We start from the raw sequence: 13,687 nt of genomic DNA, 5'->3' as shown, positions 1-13,687 counted from the left end.
TTTATGTTTATTATTATTTTAGGGTTTTGTGGGTTTTCGATATCGTTACACTTTTTCATTATTCCGTTTGCCATTTATTTTATTCGCCAAGAGAAAATGTTGGATAATTTATGGCTGGCTTTGACTTTGTTGTCGGGAACATAAATAAGGGTGAAAGTGCATTATAATACAATTTGAAATTACTCTTTAGGCAAAATAAAATCAAAGGTTAAGAAAATAAAATCTTACTTTGATGTTTCAATATATCATGATAAGACACCTATTTATTTGGAAACTTGTTTTGCTTTTACGTAAAAATTAAGCTAAAAAATATGAACACTTTTCATTGACTACTTCAAGTTCTTACAAATTAACTTTTTTACTAACTAAATTTTTTTTAGCTTGATGATGATGAATTAAAATAATGATATATTTATTTAACATTTGAATAGTTTGCAAAGTGGAGCATAAATAAATCTTAATTATGTTAAAACAAACTTCAAGAATAAGTTTATCATTCTACGTTAAATTATAAGTTTCAAAATAGTTTTCTTACTGCCGAGACCTTTAGCAACCTAATTAACTTTGCCTTCGCTCACTCCCATTTACCAAAACAAGCCACAAAAATGGGGGCTGCACTTCGCCGAGTGGCTTAATGAAAGTTAAAGTAAATATATAATAAACTTAATTGGTATGCAAATTAGCGCTGCTTGGCCAATTTCCTCTAAATGGGCGGAGCACAAAATACAAAACAGTCTGCTGAGGGTCGACTGCATCGATGGCAGCGGACAGAATGTGTCATAAAACCTAATTGAAAATTTCAGCCACGAACGAGCCACTGACAACAATCTGTGTGCGAGTGGGTGTGGCAAGAAATATTGTCGGGTGAGCGCCAGATAAGCAAAATAAACTGCAGCATCCCATGAGCCGTGGTGGCATGAAGCTGGTTGCAATGGCCAAAACGAAATGTGTCAAGGCGATTCGGAGGCAACAAACTACAGCGAAATACCTGCGGGGCCTTTCACATAAGCAAACACGACAGCATATGTAAAAATAAAAATGTTCACTTGAAAATAATTTGCTGCGCTCGGTAAACAAAGCCAAGGGACAACGGGGCGGATCGATTTTGGGCGAAAAAAACGGAGTTACTTCAAACGCTGCGCACGAAAGTGTGCTACAAAGTCCTCGTTTGCAGCCACGCACTTGAAGGAATTCTCGATTTCTCGCACACTTTTAAACTCTCACATTTTGTAATGTTTCTCGACGTATTTTTCGCTGTTTTATTCGTGCCAGTACTCATATATTATCATTACTTTCCCACGAGTCCAAGGACACACAATAACTTTCACTCTCTGCAGCCCAGCCTTCCTTGTTTTATATCATATATTTTTCTTTTTTGGCCTGACATTTTCCACTAATTAACACAACAAATCCGGCCGACACGTGGGCGATGGCCTCGTTTGGCCCACCACAAGCGCGAGCAAGATAAAGCCGTTTAAATACACTCTGATTAATTCGCGAAGGTGACAGTTGCGCCCACCATACCGCATATATTCAGCTCGATTCTGGGGATATATCGCTCGATTCGTCGTCGAGGCGTTCTGCATCCAACTGGCAGCACAAACGAACTGAGGCACTGCTACCAATCTTTTCGTAACTGGCTCCAGCTGGCGTCCAAAGTCACGCACCACCAGCAGCAGGACGACCCACCAGGCGTGCCTGTGTGCGTGCATCTGTGTCTTGGTCCTTCGAGCCCGCTCTTCACCGGTGCTCTTCTGCATGTCAGCGCTCTTAAGCGGCATTGAATGCTGCACGCAGTTAACTAGGGTTGTCACCTGGGCAACTCTGCATAATGAATGCAATTAACTGCCAAATAGATTGCTTATCTGACGATCTGATTAAAACGGTATAGATCTAGTCGTTAAAGGTAACTAATTTTTAAAAAATAGCACTAACAAAATAGTAAAATTCTAAAATAAAGGGTGATGTAACTCTTATTTAAGAAAAAAATAATATCTAAGAAACATGTTCACTATTTCTATAACAAAAACAAAAATGACCCCATATCTTCCATGAGTTTTGACCTCCAAGCAAAAAACTTCAATTTCTTTGCATACCCATTGATACCCCATTTTGCCCAGTGTACGGCCCTTACATTTGTGGGCCTCAACTGTTGGCCGAAACACGTGTTATATAAGAAACAAAGAAGCGTAAGAGCAAGCGTGGCTCTTCTCCGGCACAGAGAATTACGGGCGATTGCTCCCGTAACCCAGAAGAAGGACAGCAACAAAACAGAGGGGCCAACAACGAATTTGGCGCGAAAGACACGTGCGGAATAGGAACATGAGGATAGGCATTCCATTCCATTCCGTTGCGTTGCGTGTAAACATTGAAGCTTTTCTGTGACGTCATCTGCGGCCTCATGACGTCAGATGGAGGAGCAGGGAAAAAGTCTACAAAACGAGAAGGGGAGTGGACGACTGACAAAGCTCCATCTGTGGGAAAAGCTGTGAAACCTTCGGTGGTATTCATGTTGTGTTGGAGTAGAAACTGTTAAGGATCCTAAATTGAAAGGAAAAACAAGTCCCGAGGCGTTTTACACCATTTGTATAGTTCAGACACGTTTTAACTAAACACTTATAGTGGTTAAAAAGACTAGAAATGCGAGCATTTAAAAACTTCCAATCATACTAAAAGAACCAAATGGCAAAATGTGGTGCAGAAGCAACCGAACCGCCATCAATTCATTTGGGAATTCAAAAACATCAAAATACAATAGGTTCCCCCACTTACTTTGGCGTATAATGGAAAGCGTATTGATTTCCATAAGTGATTGATGAACCCGAATTCTATGCGACCTGCCACTAATATACATATGCATATGTACCCGTAAACCAAGGTCTATGGACTAAAACAAAAGTGCAACTGACAGCGGTTGAGTGGATGGATGGACGGATGGATGTGGATGTTCGGGGTGCTTTGGAATCCTTCATTCTATATGCAAATCCCCAAAACTTCTACTGCAGCCAGCTGACTATCGAAACGCATTAGAATCCGCATTAATATTCAGTATAATCCAGCTTTAAAATTGTTGAAAGGATACGCTTGGGATGAGCAATGGAAAATCTATTAAGGCTTAAACTAGAATCATTGAAATTTACTGAAAGATTTATTTTGTTTATAAAATAACTTCTTTCACAGACTCGCTGCATTTAAATTTTAAAAGTGTGCCATGAATATAAGTCAGTTGAAGGTCAGATTCTACTTAAGCATATCTTACCTAAATACTTCAGCTATAAATTGGTAAGCTAAATTTCCAATAGCACAAGAAGAGTAAACTATATTAAGCTCTATTGCTTTAGAGACACGTTAAATCCTCTGCAGCAAATTTCATTAGGCCCAATTTATTTTTGAAGTAGTTTGCATTACAGGCTTTTAGGGTCGAACAAAAAACTTTCAAAGGGTTTGACAGAGCCGAAATATGTCCCCGACTGGATTACACATTCCGGTCAATATATGGAGCCCAAATGGTCCCATTGATATGCCAAGGAGCTGGCCAAGAGAAACCTCAGCAAACACTGCACCCGAGTGTTAGTAAATGGGCATCTTATGTGCCCTTATAAGTGCGTGTGTGGGCTGGAAATTTGTTGTCAATTTCCGGCAATTTGTCGTTTGGTAGCCAAATCATTGTGATAAGGGCCAAAATGAAAATGAAGGCAGCACCAGCAATGGCAGGGGACTAACACATCCTGTAATGGATACGCACGGCCTGGCAACGCAATCAACACAACATAATATAAAAGTAAATTAGAATGCTTAGATGGGGCGCAGAAAGCAGGAACTTTGGTGGGTAACTTGTTTCGACGCTAAATGAGAGTCAAGTGCGAAAAAGTGAGAGTGAACGTGAATGTGGTGGGGAAAGCGAACCAGGCCATCGGGGCACTAGCTGATGGCCCAAATTGAGTGCTTTAGCCACCTCCTCCGATGGCAGCGCGCTTGTCAGGTTGTTCCAATTATGCCTGAGTTCAAGAGCTCTCTGATTGCTTAATCTTGCCGGAATGCATTAGTGTGTCAGCCCAGTTAGCACGTACGCACTTACACGGCGCGCTCTTCTTGCCGGCGTAATTAAAATGTCAAAACGAATTTACATGCCACATTCCTGGGCAATACAGTATGCTCTAAGCCAAAGGAAGATAAAGTGAAAATGCTTGGGCTCGGACTTCGTTTGCGGTGTGCCGTCTGTCAGCTCCAAACAATTGGCAAGAAAAGAAAAAATGCCAAATGCCCAAAGCCCAAAGCCCAAAGCGACTACAGATGACCAGCAGAGACAAGACATCGCTCACAAACAGGCCAAGAGAAGGCGAAAACAAAGCCCACAATACTGTTGTCAAGCAGATAATAAACAACTAAATGATACCCTTTGCAGAGCTGCAACACAATTTTGAATTGTTTAGCAAGCATTTTGAAGTAGGAGTAATCATACTTTATATAGAAGGCAAATGTGGTAATAACTGATTAGCCGAGAAACGGGTATCTGATAGTCGAATCACCCAACTTATGCCAGTTTTTTCTGTCCTTTCCTTGACAAATTTTCTGATTTCCTTTCCAGCAAAAAAAGATAATACGTATCTACATAAACAGATTTGAAGTTTCCATTACCACCCACATTCAATTTGGCTACGATGAAGACCGCATTATTGAAATTGAAAAGAAAAGGCCAAACAACACAAACAGATCAAATCTAAGACCAAAGTCTTCCCCACTGTGCGTACATGAGCTGTGACCCTGTTGATATGGCCAACCGAAATCACTTGGGACATTAATATAAATAAATTGGCACAGCGAGGCAAACAAAAAATATAAAAAATATATAAATGTCAACAAATAAATAACTGTGATATTTATAGCCCCAAAAGAGTCAGGCGAAATGAGGAACTTTAGACAGCACAGTTGAAATATTCATACACGAATTGCAATAGAAAGACTTTCTACCTCTAGGGATTTTGAGTTGAGATTGCATTTCAGGCAGAAGACAGGTCTGCTGTCTATTCAAATTTCGCAAAAATGCAGATGTGTATACATTAGCAGACACATATATGAGTTCATGTCTGACTTAATTTAAAGGAGGCGCCAACACAATATATTCGTGTCCAATGTAATAAAAGTTCACAGCACAGCTGGGCTACTAATATTTAATATTTTTACTATTCTCATGTGGCATTTACATAAGCTCTTTAAACTTTAATGGATATGAATTATAAGGATTGATGGTAGCCTTCTAAATTACTATTCTATTAGTCTTTTCGCAAATAAATGTTTTGAATAAACTTTTTTCCACTGACTAATGAAAAGGTAATTTGTTGCATGTAACAAGGTGATGTTTGTAAAAAAGGTGCGCTTTGCATTCGATATTAATTAAACGTAAATATGTAAAAAAAGCTAAACAACTAATAGGTCAGCAGCAACTACAGTCAAAAACTTTATACGGTTGGCATGTCCTTCTGGTAATCATAGCATCCACTTCTATTTCCTATCTCCTATGCCTCTAAGCATTTTTAAAAATTAGAGCACAAACAAATATTTTATTTTCGGCAATACAGTATTTCATCGAGCAAGACGAACTACCGATGGTGAGAAAGCTTAAATTATTTTCCCAATCGCTTCGAGCTCACAGCACTCGACACGATTTGGCTTTTTTCATTAGTGTCAGGCTGCCAATGAATCGCAGGACGTGAAAATCGTGGAAATGCGGAAAACGCAGCTGCTGCCGACTCGTCTGGCTCATCAAAAGATTGAAAGGCGGGGCGGGGCGGGGCGGGGCGCTGGACGCGGCGAAAGGAATATTCAACTGCCTAAACTAAATTGCATATTTATGCGAGTCCTGCGAGAGCAGAACTGTCTGCCACTGAAATACAGATACTGAGATACTACAACGAAATAAAGGAAAGGAGGTGCGCTCGCACTGCTGGCATAAATTATGTAACATTTCACGTTTTTCCGTTTTTTATTATACTCGTACTTTTTCATTTTTGCTTCGGCTTTTTTGACGGGTCGTGGCAGTTTTTCCGCGAATCGCGACAATTGCCAAAAACGTCAACCCAAATTTCTGTTGTTTGCCCCTGTGACTGTCAATATTTGTTTTTGTTCATGTGTGTGTTCTGCGCCTTTTGGGACTTTCAGCGAAGGCGTATTTTTGGTTACAAATTTTGATTGACACATCGAATTTAGTGTAGTTTGGAATTCTGTCCAGGCCCAAACGTGGCGCATTTCCCCGTCGCATCAATTAACCCAATCTTCCCGCAAATCCTAAAGCCCTCCACACACACCATACCCATTTATCCAAGCTTCGTGCTCCGCGAATCCAAGCCAAGTTGCAAAAACGAAAGCCAAAATAAAAAGGAATCGCAAAGTCAAGAAATGGAAAGGAGACTCTGGCCAGCTTGCTCAATTATGCAAGGACGAAACGTGCCTGGAACTTGGTTAAAAGATACTCCCAGGTACAGTACAAGCCCCTTTTGGTGGACAACATCGTATGTGCTGGATTTGAAATCATGGTTCATTTCAAGGGCAGCTGCTTAGTAGAAAGCAAAGTAACATTTTGTAGCTCTTTTATACGCTACAGCCTATACTCTAAGTTGGTGAAAGAGCATAGCGTGTATTCACTGTACCAACACTGAGACCTGCCTTGTTGAATTTTGAATAAGACTCCAAGCAGGGCCCCCACATCCTTGTGTTTGGCTAGGGGCAAGTAGCTGGTCCGCTTGAGAGCTAATTGAACGCCATTTGGTTGGACAGTAATTGATGTATGAGTCAGCCATTGGGGAATCACTTTGCCGGGGACAAGGTGTTCCAAATGTCGACCTGGAGGAAGGAATGCTCCTTGGACTGTTTCCACTTCAAAGTGTTTTGCGTTTCGCACAACTCGACTGGCAATGCATTTCGGTGTCTTGTTGTTGAAACCTAAAGCGCTGGTCCATTAGGAAATTGCGCACAGGATGGGGAACGGAAAGAAATCAGATGACGGGCAGTCAAGAGGTCACCGATGGCGCAATGGACCAAAGGATGTCCAACCTGCCTGCAGTGAGCCAAAAGTGGTGCACAGGCGTGGGAGGGTTCTCAAGTTTAAATACCATGTTATTTTCTCCATGTGTACACCGGCCACGCCCTCAGTCAACGCCTCCCTCAAGAGCGACCAAAGTGTAAACAAACCAGTTGTTCCACAGTGCACTTTGTCACAAGTGGACAACAACAGCGAACACATCAAGGCAAATGAAGGAAAACTTTACTTTATTTACGTTTCTGCTCTTTCTCTACTTTTACCTCTTGTTCGATACTGTAGAACACTTTTGCTGGCTGGCCAACTGTTTGCTTTTACTTTCCCCGGCTATTTTGGTAACACTTTTATAGCCTCTGATGGAGGAACACATACTCATGTGTGGGAATGCAAAATGAACTAATATTCTGCACCATAAACTGTATAACTTGTATTTTTTGTGCAATTTTGATTTAGAAAATATAATTACATGGATACAAATTCGAGACAGGTATGTCTTTAAATAACTAAATTATATATAGTAATAAGATGAGTAAAGGTAAGTATTATATTTCTATTCGTTAATTATATACACTTTTTTAAAAAGAATCATATTACTACACAGCTTGTGCTCTAATGGGCCTGTCTAAGACGAAGCAGTTTTCTGGCCTTAAGCTGCTACTCAAAAACGGCTTACATTTCAGATTGGTCAGCATTTTGTCATCAGATACTTACAAAAAATGCTGGGGCTTCTACTTAATTATGATTTCTACGGTACATACAGCACAGTCATTATTTTATTTTTATTCTCAAATTTAGAGCCAATTAGTCACACATCGCAGAAATTTAAAGCCAGCCAAGTGCATCAATAGTGCCGAATCAAAACTGCCACAATCCCCTTTTATAAAAGCCTATTTCACTCACTTTAGAAGCAAAACATTTAACTCTTTGGCTATGGTTCGTCAATATCGCAGTAGGCAAATCCATCAAATCGAAAAAAATTAATAACGCATCAGGTGCGCTGCAAATATATATATTTTTCCATTTCGCTGGCACCCCATTGTTTTCCTGCGCCTGTCAGGCCAATTGCCGCAAAATGGCAGAGCTAGCCAGAAATCCCTTTAAAATTTGCATAAATTGAAAGGCACCCAAAGCGGTTTTAATGCCGTCAGGATTGTTTTGCCTGCTGGCCCGAATCCTGATTCAATCCGACAATCACTCGTAGCATTTCGTCAGTCAGCCGGTCCGCAGTATCCTTCACTTCCACTTGGCTTGGCCCGATTCTGTCCTGTTTCATTTCGATTCCTTCCAAAAAGGATATCCGCTTGTGTGGGCTGCGGCTCCTGGTCTATCTGCTCTGCCCACCTTTGCATACTGATTCCCTTTTCTTTCAGTCCACGTAATTGCTAAATTTAAAAACGTCTCAGTCGCAGTCATGCATGGCCCAATCGCTAATTAAATTTAAGCATTAGCAGAGTTTCTGTATTCCTCTCACACACACACACACCCACACACACACACACCCACACACACAGGTGCACCCAGCGGCAAATGTATTATTATGGCAGGAAATTGAAAAATTCTTTATTGTTCATTGTATACAGAAATTTGGGAAAGCAGGAGTTCGCTCAAGGGAACGCTATTAAATGCATCATTGACCAACGGGCGAGGTAAAAAAAGTGTACTTCGTCAGGTAGAAGAAAAGAAAAACTGGACGAAAACGTACACAAATCCAAAAAATTCAAGCGTTGCTCATGTTTTGCGCCACATTTGCTGGTACCAAGAAAAAAAGTTGTCAACACAAAAAAACGCATACCGACCACACACACACAGACACAAAGTCAAGGACCAGACAAAACATCTTTTTCCCACACCCACACATCACACAGGAGGCAGCGAGGAAACTTTATTTATAATAGAATTTTCAGGCATGACCATACCCTCAATGAGGTCACGGCCATATAGAATTTGACAGTACTTTAAAAATAACAAGTGCCAATTTGGGAGCAGCGTTATTTGGGTTCATAAAACTAATGAAAAATATTTAATTATATTTTGATTTCATTTTGATTTCATTATAAACTTAAAACGAGCTTAGTTACAGATTATATGAGAGTATTCGTAAATACTTTTTAGATTTTATCGAGTCCAAAATCAGTGTTACCAGTTGAAATGTCTTTAAATTAAGACATTTAATATTACTCTTCTTCCGCTTACACAGCGAAGCATATATAAGTGATTCAAAAACTTTTGGAAATATTTCTTAGGGTATATAAGTAGTCGTCCCGTTTAAATGAACTCTTTAAGCCCGAGCCCGTTCACTGGCTTCTGACGCTTTGCTTCGCACTGGTAGCAGCAAATTGACTTTTTCGCACGTTGATTGATTTTGAAACTTTTTCTTTGAGCAGAACTCCCTGAACCGCCCCTTAAAGGGCCCAAAACTGGTAGCTTCCTTACTTTCAGCACAAAAGTGGCAATAAAATGGGTGCATTTCGGATGCCATCGCAATTGTTCGACTTGGTTTCGCCTTGGCTGACCTCCATCGATCCTGGGCCATCGCCCATAGTTGCTGAACACATAATTATTTATTTACGAGTGTTCATTCATTGATGAACACAAACACTGTTTATATTGCTCTTTTGCCCTTCGGACCGATACCAAATGTGAGAGTTCAGGCCCATTCACCTCGCCTGAAGTGCGGCCTTCTTTCGCTTTTTGTTGCCAGGTGTGTAGAAATAGTCTGTGACGCTGCTAAAGTTGGGAAACGGAAACATACAGGATAACCACTCTGCATGCCTCTTCCCGCCGAATTGGTATTCATAAAACTAATCCTATTACCGTGACTTATAATGGGAATAAAGCATTAAATGGGGAATGTAGCTGCTTATCTAGAAGGCTATCTAGAATGCGACTATATAAATGAAGGTAAATAAATCACTAAATTTTTTAAAGTTATTAGACATTCTACTTTCTTTGAGAATGGTTAAGTATACCTTTAATATTCTTCGCTGGCCAGAGGATAATTGGAATCATTTTCATACTGCAGCTCTCAGCAGAAATCTACGAGCGTAACTTTATATTTAGTCAGTAGATTAAATCACTGCAGCCGTCAGTTCGGCACAAACCGCCAGTCTTAATAGCGGAGCACTAGGGGTTCTAAATTTAGAACTGTATGCATAATGCACACCATTTTCCAAGCATTAATGCGACAGGAGAGCCTTCAAGGACCTGCGGCATGTACTTCATGTAGTCCCAGACTTATCCATTATTGAGAGCGCAATGGCAACAGCCTGTGGGTGCGTGGTACACAATGCTATTATAATTATAGTCGTGTGGATTAAGCTGGCCGGCTCCACCACCCCCGCTACTGACCTCAGCTCCTCGAGGATTAACCTGGAACGGTTGGGGTATGTGAGGTACCAGCACCTGTCCAACTTGTCATAAAGGGGAGCCGACTAAGTGTGCGCAAGTAACGTGCATTGGATTTAAGTCCACTTATTACCCTCCATTGGACTACAATTTAGGTAAATCATAAAATAGTTGTGAGCAATTAATATCTATCGGTGTGCTTTAATTTCCACTTTCCAAGGATTCGCACGAATGTTATTTCATTCAAACGATAGATATCTGATATTCGCGACACTTTACCATTATTAAATACATTTTAAATAAATAATAAAATTTGTATGAAAATGAAATGACTTATTTAGAAAGACACACTAAAATGTGTCGAGTATTGATTCAATATTTTTAGAGTGGAAGTACTCATAACAAAGCATTGAATACCAAAGCGAATACAAAGCGAGTTTTTCTAATAAGCGCTGTCTGTATGCCCTTTGATAAGTACGGGGTAGAAAACTAATAACTTGCAGGCGGGCACTGCAGTTGAAGGTTAGTGGAAACTGGAAAAACGAACAGAGGAGGAAGCGATTTACATAAGTTATTATGGTAAACCACACAAGTGTGTCGGTGGCTCACGTGAGGGATGTGTCCGAAAGATGTACGAATGCAAATGGAAAATGTCAGAAGTTGTATTTCACAAACAGGCCCTCAAAAATTTCCATATTCTCTGCTAAACAGCATAATCAGCGCTAATGGATACGCTGAGGTATTTTACGAAGGCCAAAACTGCACTTTCGCTGCGGACAAACCAAGTGAAGAAAGGGCCACCTATCAGCTCGCGGGAAAATTGTGTTTAAACGTGCGAAAACGAGTAATGTGCCATTACTCAGCCTGGAAAGGCATTTTCGCAGATTTTCTCGTATTTTCCTGGGCAAACTTGTTGAGAGGGCATTACCCGCTGTTGCTTTCATATTTTCCTTGGGCACTTATGTATAATGAGGAAGTCTTTGGGCAAAAACCCTTTTTCGGAAAAGGTAAACAAAGCCCGCCGTCGGCTTAATTGAACATTTTACTCATGTTACGCAATGAAAAATTGTGCACACATTTTCCAAATCATTTCAAGTGCGCACAACCCGAGAATGTTGGTCGGGAATTTGTTTGCTAATGAAGCCAAAGTGGATTGTATACCGTACCTTTAAGTGACGCGACCCCTGACCTTTATTAGCTGTTCGGAAATGTTATATTTGTCCTGGAATGCGGACTATTTCATCTGTTAACGAGGACCAACAAATTGCCAGGTTTCTTGGCTCGAACGTGCGGCCATTAAAATCACAAATTCAACAGCCATTTGGAGGGGCAATTAAATATTATGGGCTTGGTCCCCGCCTTGAAGGACGGATTAGGCCGTAAAAGTGTTGTATTTAAGCAGCCATAAATCATGATCTTGCAATGCTGTCGTCAACGCTCACAAAACAAGAGCGTAATTTCCGCTTACATATTAAATATTTCACATAAAAGTGAAAGGGTTTTTACGAAAAGGTTTTACACTGTCACTAAGCCTTTAAGTCAATTCCGAAAGTCCTTTAAGAATAATGGACACGAAATGCTCTAACCGCAGACTCAGATATATTTGGTTATCTGGAAAAAAATACACATTACTTAAAAAGCGATTGTTGCAAATTCTTCGTAATTAATCTTAATAAATTATATGGGAGTATGTTTAACTTGTTAACTGAATTTCTGTAATATTCTAAGCTTCCTGGAAACATAAATATAAAATAGCCCTGCAGATTGCAATGCTCTTCCTTAATTTAATAGGCATTGGAGTTCGTACTGAGTTATATGCCCATTTTAGTAGTATAACCTCGAGCCTTAAGTGTCGCAGTCCTGGTTAAGTTATTAAAACTTAATAAAATGCGAAATTGAATCCCTCGTCGAGTCGTGCGTAGAGTGAGTAAATAAATTTGCACATATGCCAGCCCGTCTGTGGATTTTGCGGCACAGAACCAAAGCCATAAGTATTAACCTTGAAGCATTGGGGAACCATTCAACAAGCGCCGGAGCCTACTAAGCCGTTTATAACCGATTTCAGGTAGGGAATCCTGGCCAGGCAGGACGTGCAGGCATCCGTGACACAGTGAACAGCCCCGTCACGAGTTCTGGGCCCGAGGCCCGAGGCCATGGGCCATGTGCTATGTGCTATGGGCCGGGCCAAGTGGTTGGGACTACGTGGCATTATAAAGGCAACAGCCACGGCCACTTGCGCACGTCGCAGTCAGCTGAGCAGGGAAGAGCCGTGCGAAATTGGCAATGGCTGAGGCGGCCAGGCTTATAAAAAATTAAAATGTTTACGCTACATTAAATGCAAAGAAGGCATTGCCGGCGAATTATGATTTTGCGAGTGCCAAAACGCACACTGGCGTCACACCCACCCACACATTATGGCACCTCTGGGAGTGAGTGGAAACAACGTTGCGTATGAGCAACGAGTGCGGACTACGCTGCGTATGAGCAACTTGTGTGGCGTAGGGTACTTGTGTGCGGAACTTATGAAGTAATGACTGCTAACAACACGGCGTATATGCAACTCAAGCAATTTGCTGGCAGCACACCACCCGAATTGCAAATGTTTTTATTTGATACGCACAATTTTATACTTCCACAACATTTCCATAACGAACGGCGCTCGACTTTCCGCCATTCTCACACGCATCGACAGCTGAAACCGTCCAGGTGGATGGATGCTGGGAATTATTGACACCGCACCCTCATTTTTCAGGTAGTACACCTTCGGCTTGATGGGGCACTTAAAGTAACTGCCATTGACCACAAGCTGGTTGTAGACCTCGCCAAACATTTTGAACAGCAGCGGATTCCTTAGAAATTCACAGCCCTTTATGTTCTCCATTTTGTAGAAAACCCTCTGTGTTTTAACCACTTTCACTGTAATATCGATGGTGAAAGCGGTTGCCAGTTTGACCACTCGAAAGGTATAAAGCAGTTTCGTATTTGGAACTTTGCGGAAATACTCAACGTAATCGTGGTCACACTTCGTCTCCAGAGATTCCATGATGAACTCTATGTTGCCCTTTTGGAAGACCATTGGCTAAGATAATTTTGGACACTCAATTTCAGTATACAAGATGCTTTCAAATTGCACATACCTCATTTATTGCTAATACCGGAAGTATGATAAGCAGGCGGAAGAAAAGAATGAAACTTCCAATGAAAGCCATCATGTACCTACTGACCAACTGCTTTTATTTCCGGAGCGCAATTCGACTGATGAGCAGTTAATTGCCCACAAATCCAGTTCATGATTAAAGATAAGCT

The 13,687-nt window shown here is 40.9% G+C and overlaps 2 protein-coding genes across 13 annotated transcripts in view; both read right to left on the bottom strand.

The window, feature by feature from the left end:
- LOC6542537 (potassium channel subfamily T member 2) overlaps window positions 1–13,687 on the bottom strand; it is a 99,814-nt gene that overhangs the window by 77,812 nt on the left and 8,315 nt on the right. The gene's annotated exons all lie outside the window — the stretch shown is intronic.
- LOC6543281 lies at window positions 12,987–13,457 on the bottom strand. Its single transcript, XM_001969021.3, has one exon. The coding sequence runs from the start codon at window positions 13,455–13,457 to the stop codon at window positions 12,987–12,989; it is 471 nt and encodes a 156-aa protein (XP_001969057.1).

The sequence above is a fragment of the Drosophila erecta genome, unplaced genomic scaffold (assembly GCF_003286155.1).
Source record: "Drosophila erecta strain 14021-0224.00,06,07 unplaced genomic scaffold, DereRS2 tig00000055-arrow-pilon, whole genome shotgun sequence".
Classification (NCBI taxonomy): domain Eukaryota; kingdom Metazoa; phylum Arthropoda; class Insecta; order Diptera; family Drosophilidae; genus Drosophila; species Drosophila erecta.
Note: the sequence above shows the minus strand (reverse complement) of the source record. Positions and strands in the feature narration are given on the sequence as shown.